The sequence below is a fragment of the Diorhabda sublineata genome, chromosome 5 (genome assembly GCF_026230105.1).
Source record: "Diorhabda sublineata isolate icDioSubl1.1 chromosome 5, icDioSubl1.1, whole genome shotgun sequence".
In the NCBI taxonomy this organism is placed as follows: Eukaryota; Metazoa; Arthropoda; class Insecta; order Coleoptera; family Chrysomelidae; genus Diorhabda; species Diorhabda sublineata.
Window position 1 is genome coordinate 36,962,349 of NC_079478.1, and position 15,497 is coordinate 36,977,845.

Here is a 15,497-nt window from a genome sequence, read left to right on the forward strand (position 1 = left end):
TTCGGTGAATTTGAGACCTCAAAGCTCTTCCATTGACTCTAAAAATACTATAATTCCAATTTGAACTCTCCTAAAATTATTTTTTATTAATTGGGAGACTTTAGAACCCTTTCGTTGACTTTAGATATACTATAACTCTAATTTGACTCCATATATGATTCCCGAGAATCGTTTCTCGTTAATTTACAAAAGAAAAATATTTTTAACGATACACACACACACGTAAATGTGCGTGATTTTTCGGTTTATATTCGAATTATATCCGCTCGAATGTTTTCTGCGTGTAATTATTTCAACGACAAACAAATCCACCATCGTACGCCGTAAAAGATCCGGCACGCACTCTATTGTCGATTCGGAGAATTAAAAACCACTAAAAACGTAAAGAACGCGCCTTTATATAATATCCATTGAACAGTGTTGCCATTTAAATAATTTAGTACTCCTCTAAATTATATTCGAAATTAAAATATTCGTAGATGGTTTTCAGAGGAATTTCTTTATGTTTTCATTGCTAATTACGTTTTTGTTCGTCACAAAAATGATATATACGAGGGATGGTGAAAAAAGTGACGCAATTTTTATTTTTATTGTTGCGCAGAGAAGACGAGCAAACGATAGGTTCGTACCTGGTTATAGACGAAGTGCTCCGAGAAGATTTCGGCGACTACGTCTGCGTTATCACCAAGCCGGGTATGAGCATCAGTCGCATCGTGAACGTAAACGAAAAAAGTAGGTAGAACTAACCCAAAAACGACGTTAGACTCAAAAATTTTTTTTTTCTCAAAAATTTCAGTTTCGGAAGTGGAATTTTTAACGCCAACCCCATTACCTGTCGCCAAATTAATTTTCATCCTGACCGGAATTCTAACTTTATTCGTTTTAATCGTAATAATTTATTTAAAATTTGGACTCGAATGGCAGGTCCGTATCAAGGATACTTTCAGTCCTTTGGAAGACGGGGACGGTAAAAAAAAGGACGTTTTGGTGGTTTATTCCTGCCAGGACGCGGAAATCGCTTTGGGGGTGTTGGTGACGACGTTGGAAGGGAAATTCGGGTACAGTTGCGATTCCAAGGAACTTTCTTTTGATGTCAGTACTTGTGAGTTGTCGTATCGCGAAAATTTTCGTTTTTTTTTTTATTTTTTCGTATCGATTTAAGGGTTGAAGGAGTTGAGCTTGGGGGAGAAGTACAGGAGGATCGCGGTTTTGGTGTCTCCGGCGCTATTGAAGGGCTCCTGGGACTCTGATGCTGTACTAGGGGCGCTGAAGGAGTTGAGGAAAATCGGACCGAAAATGTTGTGCGTTTCCCTGAAAGATTTCCCGAAAAATGAAATGGAGGTTAAGGATTCCAACGGGGAAACCCTAAGGGCTGTGATTAGGTAAGTTTCAATTCATCAATTTTTCCAATATTTACATTTTTTTTTTTTAAAAGACATCGATATTCGATTTTATCAATATTTTTTTTTAAATACTTATATTTACGGAAAAAAATGAAACGTGGCAACACAGCATGTTATATAGATTTTTCCGATCTGTAACTAAAAAATCGATAAAAAAATTTCGTGGAAAATATTTATTTCTTATAATCTCCGGATTACCATTAAACGTGGCAACACGGCGTATAGTTAAATTCATAACATTTACTGAGTATTCGAAAAAATTATAAAAGAAAAAATCACGCGGGAAATTTATTTCCCACAATTTCCGAAAAACAGTTAAACGTGGCACCACAGCGTAATTTTTTTTCTTTTTTTTTTTACGAAAAAAAAAACACCCAAATAATTTTCAAAAAAAAATATTACCAACAATTTTATCGTTAAAATTTCGTCAGGAACATTTCCTAAAATAGAAATAAAACGTGGCAACGTAGCAAAATTTATTTCCTGTAATCACTTGAATAATTTCGCGCCAATCATTCGTTTCAAGTATTTACAGAGTTGCCAAAATTCATTATATCGTATACTAAAAAACGAAATCAGTAGACTAAAAATGATAATTTTTTTGTCATCAAAAATTAAAACTTTCATTTTTTTCATTATATCGAAATAGTATCAATATATTTTTATCAAAAAAATGATCAAAACAAGTAGAAAATTTCGTCTTAAATATTTTCCATTATCTCAGCAGCAGAATTAAACGTGGCAACGTGGCGTCTAGTTGAACTTATTATGTCATCCATGATGGCGGATATATAAACGAACAGGACCGGTTTTAGATATTTTTTTTAATTCATTATATCGTATACTGAAAAACGAAATCAGTAGACTAAAAATGATAATTTTTTTATCATCAAAAAATAAAACTTTCATTTTTTTCATTATATCGAAATAGTATCAATATATTTTTATCAAAAAAATGATCAAAACAGAAAATTTCGTCTTCAATATTTTCCATTAACGCAGCAGCAGAATTAAACGTGGCAACGTAGCGTCTAGAACTTATTATGTCATCCATGATGGCGGATATATAAACGAACAGGACCGGTTTTAGACATTTTTTTTTAATTCATATAATTGAACAAAGCTATTGTATCACATTAGCAGACGAGTCCATTTTATTATATATAAAAAAATTCATCAAAATTACCGACTCTACCCAATGCGATGTAATCAATTACAGATCTTTGAATGTGATCTTATGGGAAAGGAAAGAAGACGAAAAATTATGGAACTCGTTGAGACTCAGACTTCCGCCAAAACGAAACGTTCCACAAGGAACAGATACGAGGCTGTGTTACAATTCCCAAGAATCAGTAGAAGATTTTAGAGTATAAATCCGTATCTTCTTTCATCTTGAATATCATTTTTTTTTTCTATCAACACCTCCATAAATTATTTTCTCGCGTTTTTTCAATCAAAGGTGTTGCCTTTGTGGTATAATCTTGTATATATTTATAATTATTAACTCCATAATACAGATTGTTGGTTTTTGTCTATAATGTGACGTGAAACATCCGAGCGCGTCCGGCCCTGCATTTAAAGTGAGTGGCTCTATCGGTAACGTAAACAAACTGCAGGGTCGGACCGGCTCGCGATAATACACTTGACTGGACGTATGCTGAGTATTTATTTAAAAAATTAACTTTTTTTCAAAAAATTTTTTTTATATTTTAAGTGTTATTTATTTAAAAAAATTAGAAAAGAAATTTGATCCTTTTCCTAGAAAAAAATTTAAGACTGCGAGTTTATTGTATAATTATTCGTATTTTATATAAAGAGTGTCCTAAAAAGACGTTACATACTTTTCGAACGACGGGATACTTAATATGTGTATTAATTATTTGGGACACTGTATATAAATTTAATTGTAATTCTAACGTGCTAATATTACACTCATGGTGGCCCCAAAAGTGCTCAATGTTTTCAAAAGTTACTTCTACTTGAAAAATTATGAAAACTTTTACGTCATCTTTCGTGATATATACGATGGATGTCCAGAAAGTAACAGTTTCCAGGTTATATACTGATACCAAGATGGCGGCGTTATCTCCGCCCACTACTACGTCATCAAAAACGTTTGTAGGTTTTTGAGACATCCCTCGTATATAGTTGAATAATCTCATATATCAATAATATCAGTTTTGAAACAATTTTTGAAGTTGAGTTCAGCTTTAATGTCAAACCAAAATACAGAGGATAGTTGAAAACTTGTTTTTTGGAGTAATTAGACGGTGAATTTAGTAAATTCGCGATTTTCTACTAATAGAAACTTTTAAATCTCACGCTGTATAAAAAATACTATAAGAACAAGGCGAAAGCTATTTGCGTACTGATACCAAGATGGCGGCGTTATCTCCGGCCACTTCTACGTAAGCAAAAACTTCTGTACCTTTCTGTACATCCCTCGTATATTCAAAAGAACGTGATTTGTAATATTCACGAGCAAATTGATGCAATATCTGTATTGTAACATACGTTTCGTTTTAATTTTACTTATTTTATTGTGATTTTTTTATATATATTTTTGTACTTTTAAATGTATAAATATTTATATTCAAATTGATGGGAATAAACAATTTTGTCACAAAAATTTTCGTATTATTTCAAAAATCAACCTTAAAACCACTAAATTCAAATTTTCTTGTACTAAATCGAGAATCTACTTACGAATATCCGAATAAAATTTTTCATAACAACACGACATTTGATAAACATTTTCAAACACAGAATTTCACATATACTAAATGTCAATTTCTTTCGTGCGCTTTACGATCAGCTCTGAACACAGAATATGATCCGTATTATATGTCATGTAATAGAACACAGAAAACTGCTCTCCGTGTTATATCGAGGATATAATTTATTTGACGCCTAGAGAAGCGCTCTGCAGTGTATCATCGTGTATATTTGTTTCAAATAATACTAGTATAGTGTTAATAGTGCGGATAGGATTATATCGAGGAACATAATATCAATTATTTGACGTATAGAGTATAATTGTGTCAAGTAGAGTGACAAGTGTCAAAATTGAACTTATTAATCATAACTTGTATGATAATTATAAATATCTATAATTTTCGTTATAGTGATTTATTTAATTTAAAAAAATGATTAAGTTTGTGATTTATAAAAAAATGATTAATTTCAAATATATATACATCTACGTTTACGATAGAAGCGGTTGTGGATAAGGAGTATGATAAAAAGTAAGTAAATATATTTTAATTATTTATTTATTGTTGAATTTCATATAGAAAACTCGATTTTCTTACAAAATTTTATAATAAATGAGCTAAATACGTAACCTTATATTTATATAGTGTGAGAAAAAACATAAGTGATGTTTATTACGATTTATATGATGAAATTTGCCTGTACTGAACTAATACGAAGCCTTATTGATATATTGTGAATTAATACACATCCAAATAATCTTATAAGCATTCTTATATGGTTTCACATTCTCAATAATCCAGTTGTGTTAACTATTTCACTCGAAATGGAGTATAATGTGTACGAAAAAGACGAAATCTATAAGGAAACTAAGGTAACATTATCTAATTTGAAAACTTGTATACCATAAACGAACTGGATTTACGAAACTCACAGGATGATGGTATGGATATGGACGATCTTTTACCACAAGTAGGAGAATTTGGTAGATACCAGAAACTGATGTTATGGTGTGTTTGTTTACCAGCTTGTTTCCCCTGTGGATTCGGTGCTTTTAATCAATTATTCATGGCGGATATTCCGGATCATTGGTGTAAAGTAATACAATGATTTACAGAAAAAACATAATAGAATCAGTTAATAAGAAACGAAAGGTTCCAGGTTTGTCGTTTTTGGATGAAAATGAAAGAAAAAATTTATCGATACCGTATGATAATAACACATTTTCAAAATGCGAAAGGTACGCTGTAAATTGGACGGAATTTTCAGAAATCACATCCGAAAATTCGGAATTTTTTACTGTAAATACCTCGTGGCCCAAAGAAAAGTGCGTAGACGGTTGGGTTTATGATAAAACCGAAGTTGTTTCAAGCATTGTTATAGACGTAAGAAACATTTCCTAACCCCTAAATTTATTATTATTAGTTCGCGGTAGTGATTCTGAACATGCTCTTGTAATGTCAAACTAAATTTTTGTGCGTATTCAGAACATTTCTCGAACAAACCATGTGCGTTCGAAAAGTCAGAATTAATTGGGAACGTGTTCAAATCAACTACCGCGAGTCAAAAAAGGAATTATGGTGATATATCTACACTTTTAGTTCGATCTAGTTTGCGATAGGGATATTTATCCTACGCTGGGATTGGTCGCTTTAAATATAGGAGGACCAATCGGAGTTTACACTTTCGGAAGACTCAACGATATTATTGGTAGAAAAAAAACGTTCTTCTTATGTCTAACGACTTTATTGTTGGGTAGCGGATTAACTATAACCGCACAAAATTTTTGGTGGTGGGCCGGAAGTAGGATAATTGTAGGATTAACGATTCCCGCTATGTATCAAATACCTTTCATCATTTGTAAGTATTCAGTTTTAACATACTGAAGTTTGGTTGAGTAGCTACAACAGAATTTTATTATTCTCGAACTATTAGGTTTTTGTGTCGATTTTTAGTCGATTCCGAATCAATTCAGTATCGATGTGATATATTACGAACGTACTCGTTATGATTATTAACGGAATCGATATGATCTACGATCATAGAACTAAACGATCCGCGAACAACAATTTTTATCGATCTCTAAAATGATTCGGAATCATACCCGCGAATAAAGCAGATTGTGACAGTCCGCCATTTTGCTTATAAAACAAGCATAGGTTATAATCATTTCGAATGCGTTATTGTAGTTAAGATATATATATAAGATTGTTTTCAAGAAAAAAATATTGAAATTTGAAAGTGTTTAAGGTGTAAATGTATAAATAATTAGATTTCAGTGTATCACTTTTAGTTTTACAGTTATTTTCATTACGTTATGTAGGTATGTGTTGGTTATAGTAAGAAAATTTTTGTTAAATGTGATTTTAGTGGGACGAAACTTGATATATAATAGTGTTTCATTATGGGAAGAATTGAAATAAGGTAACTAATTACGAAATCTAGTATTTAAAACTCATATTACGAATTCAGTTTGATATAACTCCTTAAAGCAAAATAGTTTGATGAAATTTTCTATTTTATTCATTATTCATTGAATATGTAAAGTTGATGGATAGACAGCATCAATAATACGATGTTTTAGCAAATATTTCGAAAATCTTTAATTGGAATTTTGAAATTATCGTTTATTTACATGATTTTTCAATATATAGGGTGATTATATACTACCGCAGTCCCTTTTTTTTGTTTATGTCTAGAAAATCGAAAAAAAAAAATCGTATTTGAATACATGTCAATAATAGAGGTGGGAATTGATACTTGTACGGGTAACGGTTTGAAAATAACAGTTTTCAAAATTAGTATACAACTATTTGAGATTGAGAGTCGATTTTAAGTAAAATTTATTCATAAAAATTTAGTAAATCAACTTTTTTTTCAAAATTTCTAGTTTTTTGTGTAGATTAACAAAAAAACTTTCTTGAAACTATTAAGGGAAAATTTTTCTTATAAACTCGCCACAAAAACGAAATAAGGCGGTTTTTCGATTTCTAAAACGAAATACGAGGGGACTTCGATAGTTTTAAATATAAGTATAGTTATGTACACGTTTCAGCATTGGAATTAGTGGGGCCAAATTATCGTTCATTCGTAACGGTCCTAACGTGCATATTTTACACAATAGGCCTAATGATGTTGGCCGGTATAACGTATTTAATCCGAGATTGGGTTACCTTGTGCCAAGTCACATCTCTACCGTTTATAATTTATTATTTTTACTGGTTTTACTTACCGGAAAGTCCTCGGTGGTTACTATTGAGGGGCCGATTCGAAGAAGCCTCCGAAATATTAGAAACTTTAGCTAGGGTGAATAAAAAAGAGCTTCCCGATAGTTTCAAACAAAAATTAAAGAGAAAAATAACGCACGTGAGAACAACTAGCGAAGAAGAGGCTCTAAAACGAAATCCAGGCAAGTTTCGTCGGTGTCGTCGCCATCATCATCATCATCCGTTATTTGTCGTTTATTATCGATTCCAGGTTGCTTAGATTTATGCGGAACGCCGAATATGAGATTAAAAACAACTTTGATCACCGTAAATTGGTTCGCAAACGAAACCGTATACGTCGGATTGAGCTATTACAGTCCATCTTTAGGCACCGACGAATATTTGAGCTTTTTCTTTTCGGCTCTAGTAGAAATACCGAGTTACTTGGGGTGTTGGTTAATTATGGATAAATGGGGAAGACGTTGGCCAATTTTTACCTGCATGCTAATTTGCGGCGTGTGTTGTTTGACCACGGTCGCCATACCAAACGGTAAATAATATACGTCGTAATATTTTCCGAGTTCTAAGTGCGTCGATGCGTTTCAGATGACGTCAAAACCACCCTCGTCTTGTATCTTATTTCGAAATCCGCAATTTCCGCTTCGTTTTTGATTATCTACCCTTTCGCCGGGGAATTGTACCCGACTCAGCTCAGGGGATTGGGGATCGGTACCTCGGCGTATATAGCCGGACTGGGACTCGTCATCATACCCTTCATTACGTACCTGGTAAGATATTTAATTAGATTTTTCGAGGTTAGGATCGAAATTGTCCATATTTGTCGTTAAAAAAGGCGTTTTGTTTGAAAAGTTCGGGGAAAGTACCATTTTCCATAAAGAATTCCTCAATCGAAGATCGATTCTGTACATTTTTTGACAGTTCCAAAAATGCGTCGTACACCAAAATCGATTTATTCGCAAATTCCACCGAACTTTTTGAACACGCCTCGTATACCCATCCGTACGTCGTTTTAAAACCGAGTTTCTTAGGGTTCCGAATGGCTCATTTTACCACTTATAATAATGGGGTTAATATCGATAATAGGAGGTGTATTAGGCCTTAGATTACCCGAAACTTTACATCACAAACTCCCCCAATCCATCGAAGAAGGCGAGGAGTTTGGAAAAGATTTCTCCCTCGAAGATTGTCTGCGTTGTATACCTTTAAGGTAAGTGGTGGGAAAAACGAGTTGGGGCACTGGGGGTTGTCGTCGTCGTCGTTGTTTTTTTCAGACCGGCAACATCGGCGGTGACGTCGTACGAAGATTTAGAACTGGCTGAAGCTGCTCCTTCGGAAAAAACTCCGTTGGAGAAGGATTCGAGTTCTAGGAAATCTATTAGGAAGCTGGTTAGGCAGCAGAGCGTCATGGATACGCAGAAATCTAGCGACGGGACGATGCAGATGACGTATTGGTTTTAGATTGCGTCAAAATTAAAATAGTCGGTACATTAGATTATTCTAAACCTCTTATTCGACAGATTTAGCACCAATTGATTTATTCATTTCGAAGATGAAACCTTAAACGGTAGAATTTTTCGAAAATTTGTTTAAACAGGTGTAAAAAATGTTACAATAAAGTGATTTAATTAGAATTGTTTTATTTCACGTTTATAACCAATTTTCCAATCTCCCCTCGTATTGATAATCTTACAAAATAAAAGTTTACGATTACGTTTGTCATTCGAATATTATGGAATATGATTTGAATCGATATTTTAATAGAATAAATCATTCGATTTTTACTATTTTGATAAGAACCACAAAATTATTGTCTGCACCACAAAATTCGTAGTATCAAATTTAGAATCGATTCTGAATCAATTTACTATCGTTGTAAGCTTGATTATGAAACTATTCAATATTTCGATTTATTGGAAACGATTATTATCAATCCAACAATAATTTAATTAGTAATAAATAAATAACGATGTAACCTGAGAACGATAATTTTTAAAGTACGGTCCTTAAACTGATTCGGAATCAGATGCACGAACAAAGCTATTAATACTTCACATGATCTACAATCGATTAATCACTAAGTCGATACATCACGATTCATTTGATATTTTGATAAGAATCGTATAATTTAAATAATACAGACACTTAATACGATTATTGGTTTTATATTATTATAAATACGAGCCTAAATATTTTTATTAAAGTAATTCCAAGAAATTCCCATTACAAAATTAATAAAGTCACGGCCGCCATATTGTTATCTTTACAGTCCATGTTCCTAACGAAATCTGGTGTAATAAAAGATACACTTCTATACAACAGATTATAATCTATGATATTAGGACCACAAAATACAACACGAATCTATGTTTCTAATTTATCTATGGTCGTAAACTATAGGTTGGTAACAATTGATATATCTGACGTTTTGACATTGGTTATTTTTTAATCACAAATTTAAGTATTTTAAATTAAATCTGTTCGATTAAGAAAATCTTTGGGATTAAAAATTATTAATATTGTTTTTTGCTGTAAAATGATAACAGGATAGATTTGCAAATAAAATAAATATAGTAGCAGGTATTGTCGAATTTTTTACTGTCAAACACAATAATTTAAAAACTCAAATAGTGTTTATTATAAAAAGTCAAGTTAAATTATAAAAATTCGGTATGTATATAGTTTAATGGAGATTATTTCTCAATTATGTTATCGTAAATATCGCTTTTTCACCTTATTTCTCTCTTAATGTATTCTTGAAAATACTACAACTTTTTTGTATATTTACACAGTTTTGACACTCAATATACACTCAGATATCACCAATAGTCAACGTCTAATCTATATATTGCACAAATTCGAATCATATTCCCGTAAAAGTTCATCTACAGACGGCCGGAGTCTAACGTTATATTCTAAGCATTTTTTGATGGTATTTACTATTTTAACAGGCACCCAAGTCACATCCGGATACTCAATTCGATGATTCGGATCCATTATAAAAGCCAATTTCGTCCAGAGTTTCTTCAAATGATGAAACGGAGTTCTCTTATAAACCATTTGATACAAAATACATCCCAACGACCAAACATCAGATTTATAATGCAACTGATATTTGTTTTTCCCGGGGCTCGAAGTATCGTTACGCAAAGCTTCAGGGCTCATATAATTACAAGACCCTTCAGGTATTGTCTTAATCACACTCGTCATATCCGTTTGAACGCTAGAAGCGATACCAAAATCTATTAACTTCAATCCTTTTTCCCCCCACAGAAAATTCGAGGGTTTCAGATCTGAATGGATGATTTCGTGGTCGTGGATTTGTTTCACGGCTTGTAGCATCTCCATCCAATAGAAAAGTAACATGTATATGGGGATGTTTGTCTTTTGGTTGGTTAGGTTGTTTAACACGGTAGTAAAATCCTCCCCGCCCTTCTCCAGTACCATAAATAGCTTTTTTTCGTCTTCCAGTATCTGGTAATCGTATAACTTTATGATTCTATCGCAATGTTGTAATCTTTGTAATAATTTTACTTCGTTTATGTATCCTTGAGCTGATTGGGCGTTTTCTAACGAAACACATTTTATTGCCACTAAAAGCCGTTTTTCCACGCAAAAACACTGGTACACGAACGAACTACCGCCTTTTCCTAACAAATTTAAAATGAGATATTGCACATCGTTCACTTGTAGTTTTTCGAACGTTTTTTCGTCTGGGATGCTCCTCGGTATGGAACAAACTATATTTTTAGGATTATTTGGCGTCTTTTCGGGTTGTAATACAACGCTTTCGTTGTTTACGTTCACTGGGGTTCTAGGAACACTGCAATGTAATTTTGAAGGGAGAATATTTTTCACTTTTGGGGTAACGAAACTATCAAATAGAGGTTTGTTTACCGTACATTCTTTAAAAGATACGAAATCGTTTTGTTTTGCTGGAGTGTGTAGGGATAATGCCGAAAAATCCAAATCAAAACTATCGTTTTCTTTGGGTTTTAAACACTTATTTTTCGTCTGTTTTGGGTTTTCTTTATTTACTGCTACGGGGACTCCTTCGTTTATACATTCTAATTTTTCGGACACATTATTACTAGTAAATTCTTGTGTACTAGTGTTGTCTTCCATTTTATGATAGTTTACTGATGGTAGAAGTTCATTGCTGCTGGCTTCGAGTATTTCCCTTTTGATTGCGTTAAAATCTAGAGGAGCTAGTGGTGTGAATTTCTTCGGAACATTTCTTTTCTTCACAGCGGTTTGTGATCCTCTTAATATCATCTCTCTTTCTAAAATAGATTTTCTAAATTCAGCATAATCCGATGTTGAACTCATATTTTGTATATAAAGTACATTTAAAAGTAACGAACTATCAAACTATTGACATTGACATATAAACAATACAAGTTATGCCAACAGAAATGATGTATCATAGATAAATGGAACAGAAAACATTAATTCTTGATATATATTATAAACAAATAAAAAGTTATTAAAAATATTAATTTCGAGATAGTTATACACTCGATTTCAGAGTTATAATCATTATATACTCAGCCACATCTAAGATAGTTACAATGATTTTTGGAATTTATTTATACCGTTAATTTTATGTTGAGGAAGATTTCAAGTACTATTATCAAATAAATTATAAAATTTAAATTTTAGATCTATTAAAGAAAACTGATTTTCATTGTGAATTATTTCCTTATTTATTTAAAAACCATAGACATAGTTCTATTATTGAACATGTGTTGGATTGAAATTTCTCTATGATTGTTTTAAGATTAGATTGGCAGCATTTTATAATGAAGTGAGTTTTTGACATATGTCAATTCTATTTATACTTAGTAATTACATTGCTTTCGAAGGGAAGAAATGTTTTAATTCACAGTATTGTATAAAAATGTTAAACTAACAAAGTTCTAGAAGAGAACTTATCCCATCGATATGTAGATACACCTGTTATTATTTCAATAGCAACTTGAATAATTATAACTTTCAAATGTTTATGAATAATGTCTGTCTTTTCATAATTGTTCATTACGATTTTGTCAGTGATTGTGAAAATAAATGAAAAATAGTGCATTTATATATTAATTCTACTCAAAGATAAGCCTATTTTGCTATCAATCTTGTATTTACAGTAATAGCGGTTAATATGTCTCAATATGAGTAAAAGTAAGTAGCGAGTTGGAATAATTATAGTTCTATACATTCAGTTGTGTTTGAATGTTAAAACTGTATAAGTAAGACGAAATAAAGATTTTAAACCTAATAATAATAATTGAAACATTCGGAAAACTTGTTTTGTTAATTGAAGTGTTTATAGATAGAAGTCCAATTGGATTCGTTTTTGTGTTAGCAAGGAGTGAAATATAATAAAAATATACAGAAATTTGTTTTTTTTTATGTAAATAACCTAACGTTATCTAATATAACCTCATCAAACACAACCTATCTTGGCCTAATCCAACATAACCAATCTTTTAACCTAAAAAATCACAACATAACCTAGGAACTTACCTAAAAATTCATCCTATTCCTGAAAATAAAAATGATAAAACAACACGAAATTTTCATAATTTTAATGATCATTAATTTTCGTTACATAAAATCATCAGATTCATTCCCGTCATCATATTTCGCCATATTATCCGAACTCATCAAAGAATTATAACTTCGAAGTTCAGCATCTTCTCTCCTCCTTTTTTCCTCTTCCTCCTCCTTCTTCTTCTGTTCCCTCAACAATTGTTTCTTATCCTCCCTTTCGAGTCTGTCCCTTTTCTCACGTTCCGCCCTAAAATCTAAAAAAATTCAAAGCGATTAAACAAAATTACATCAATTATCTCGAACCTGGATGTTCTTCGCGTTTCGTTTTGTTCAACCTATTAACAATTTCGTTTATTCTTTTTGCAACTTGTATTCTCCTTACTTCTTTTTCTTTGTGGAATCCTACTTGGCCTACTTCCATACCGGGTGTTTTCTTCAAATTCGACCACATCGTATACACAATACCGACATCGTTCATTTTATTACCATTTATACTATTCGCTTTAACTAATTGTGCCGCGTCTTCCAATACCACAGACGGAATGTCGTCTATTGTTTGTCCCTAACAAAATCTATAGATAATTACACTAAAAACTGTAGTTTGATACGTACAGGTCTTAATCTCAAGTACACGTGGGCCGATGATACTTTATCAACGTGAAACCAAACATCTTCCGGCCATCCCCATCTTATTAGATCTTCATCTGTAAAACAACATCATTTTTTTTTCGTACTACATGTATTAGATCGAAATAATTACTTTCGTTTTTATCGAAACCCATAAACAGGGTAACTGGTGGTGAAACGACGTTACTTTCAAAATAATATACCATTTTTACAGAAATTTAACAAAAATAAATCTAAAACTAATGTTAGGTTATAAGAGCTGTCAAAAGAATTTAGTAGAGGTGGGATGTTATATACGACGATTTTTGTAGGTATTTTATATCTAAATCAATAAATTTTGTTTATATAAAATTTGCAATTACATGAATTTATATTTGGTTGAATTATTTATAACGACTATTTAACATGAAAATTTATTTTATATATAATTAGAATTAATAAAACAGTATTGTATTAATTAGTTGCCATCTCTATGAAAATACTGTTCTTCTTGAATACACTTAAATGTGTAACTTTTTGAAGCGTTCCAGTTTCAAAACAATAACTTCGAAGAACGCTCCCCAAATGTCATCAATTTAATCATATTCATTATCCCTTTCTCTATGTAATTTGTAAAAAAACTTGAGTTGTATTAATGATTCTTTTCATATGAATATAAAATTTGCGTAATAATTTTACTAGTTTTTAATTATATTCATGTTGAAATCGTGCAATATCTATAAATAATAACGTTGTGATTGGTTCACGTTCAATGTATACTATAAATATACAGTAAAAGTCGATATTAAAAAATTAATGTGCTTGACGAATTATTTTATAAACTTGGCATTGCAAACTCGTTCCACCAGATTAGAATTCATTTAACGGAAAAGTAAAAAGTGTGAAAAATTTGTTCTCAAAGTCATGGGAATTGAAATAATTGCGGTTTAAATTTCTTTTTTATATCAAAAGATATTTTAATTGAAAATGATAGTGGTTTTAGGCTCCGTTAATATTTTCTCGTTAAAAAACGTACAGAATCTATTAAAATAAAGACTAAAATACATCAAGTATGTTTTGAAACTGAATATTATTTGTCTTTATTTGAATTGTTACGTGAATATGACTAAAGCTCCATCTATCGGGGATTCTACTAAATCATTATTTAAATACTCACTCTTCAAGTACTACTCGGCTAAATCCGTCTCTGATGTATATCGATGTAGTTAACAATTTCGAAAAAATCAAATATAACAAGGCGATGATACGTTATTAGTTACGGAAAACGAACAAAATGACATCAGGATATCTATTATAGTGATAATGATGAACGTAAACAAATTATATAAATGTTTTATGTATTTTCCAATACCAAGCCCATTTCCCAATAGGTGGGGCTGTTATTTTTTTCATTTATTGTGAAACAAATGAAATTTTAAACACGTCACTTTTGTCTCACAACTAATTCAATATGGCGTCCAAATCATGACATCATAATCACCTGTCAGTAAAACGAAGTTATTAAAAACACACTGTATATTCATAATGATACACTTTTTATTATACTGGCAGCGATGTTACTGCATACATAATAATTCGATGAAAGTTAAATACATTCTTAAGCATCTCGTTTTGTTTTTGAATCAAAATAATGGCGTTTGAAAATTGAAAGTTGTACGTCAATATGCACGTGGAATTATAATTAATATTTTCACTCAAGTTTGATTAGGAATGGGAATTTTTTTGATAAAAAATATAATTACGGATTACTGTGAATAAATTTCGATAACGTATCGAGTACGTGAAAAAACTATTTAGAATTTATGTCCTACAGCGCATGCGTCATGTATGCCGGTACAGCATCGTAAATAACTCTATTAAAAAAGCAATTTAAAACGGATAATTTGTGTAAACGGTAAAATTTTCATATTATACGAACGAAAGTGTAATTAGAATAAACTTCTGTTGAAAAATTATTGGTAGACAACACGACGTAGAGGAAATT

General features: G+C 31.6%; 4 protein-coding genes across 5 annotated transcripts in view; 2 read left to right on the forward strand and 2 right to left on the reverse strand.

Annotated features, from left to right (window-relative positions):
- LOC130444478 (uncharacterized) overlaps nucleotides 1-4,032 on the forward strand; it is a 75,054-nt gene extending 71,022 nt beyond the window's left edge. For both annotated transcript variants that reach the window (XM_056779606.1, XM_056779605.1), the window contains exons 5-8: nucleotides 602-732; nucleotides 797-1,102; nucleotides 1,163-1,382; nucleotides 2,623-4,032. In XM_056779606.1, the coding sequence (XP_056635584.1) occupies nucleotides 602-732; nucleotides 797-1,102; nucleotides 1,163-1,382; nucleotides 2,623-2,776 (811 nt within the window). In that variant the 3' untranslated portion in view covers nucleotides 2,777-4,032. The remainder of the gene's footprint in view (nucleotides 1-601; nucleotides 733-796; nucleotides 1,103-1,162; nucleotides 1,383-2,622) is intronic.
- Nucleotides 4,033-4,686: 654 nt separating this feature from the next.
- On the forward strand, nucleotides 4,687-8,973 carry LOC130444476 (carcinine transporter). The gene is made up of 9 exons (XM_056779603.1): nucleotides 4,687-4,989; nucleotides 5,052-5,213; nucleotides 5,270-5,500; nucleotides 5,717-5,975; nucleotides 7,171-7,524; nucleotides 7,593-7,871; nucleotides 7,928-8,109; nucleotides 8,371-8,549; nucleotides 8,614-8,973. The coding sequence occupies exons 1-9, from the start codon at nucleotides 4,942-4,944 to the stop codon at nucleotides 8,798-8,800; spliced, it is 1,881 nt and encodes a 626-aa protein (XP_056635581.1). The 5' UTR covers nucleotides 4,687-4,941; the 3' UTR covers nucleotides 8,801-8,973.
- Nucleotides 8,969-11,729, reverse strand: LOC130444477 (dual specificity protein kinase Ttk). The gene has a single exon (XM_056779604.1). The coding sequence runs from the start codon at nucleotides 11,666-11,668 to the stop codon at nucleotides 10,181-10,183; it is 1,488 nt and encodes a 495-aa protein (XP_056635582.1). The 5' UTR covers nucleotides 11,669-11,729; the 3' UTR covers nucleotides 8,969-10,180.
- Nucleotides 11,730-12,906: 1,177 nt separating this feature from the next.
- On the reverse strand, nucleotides 12,907-13,785 carry LOC130444231 (coiled-coil domain-containing protein 25). Its single transcript, XM_056779290.1, has 4 exons — nucleotides 13,647-13,785; nucleotides 13,499-13,590; nucleotides 13,190-13,448; nucleotides 12,907-13,140 (listed from the first exon to the last, which is right to left on the reverse strand). The coding sequence occupies exons 1-4, from the start codon at nucleotides 13,717-13,719 to the stop codon at nucleotides 12,941-12,943; spliced, it is 624 nt and encodes a 207-aa protein (XP_056635268.1). The 5' UTR covers nucleotides 13,720-13,785; the 3' UTR covers nucleotides 12,907-12,940.
- Nucleotides 13,786-15,497: the final 1,712 nt, after the last annotated feature.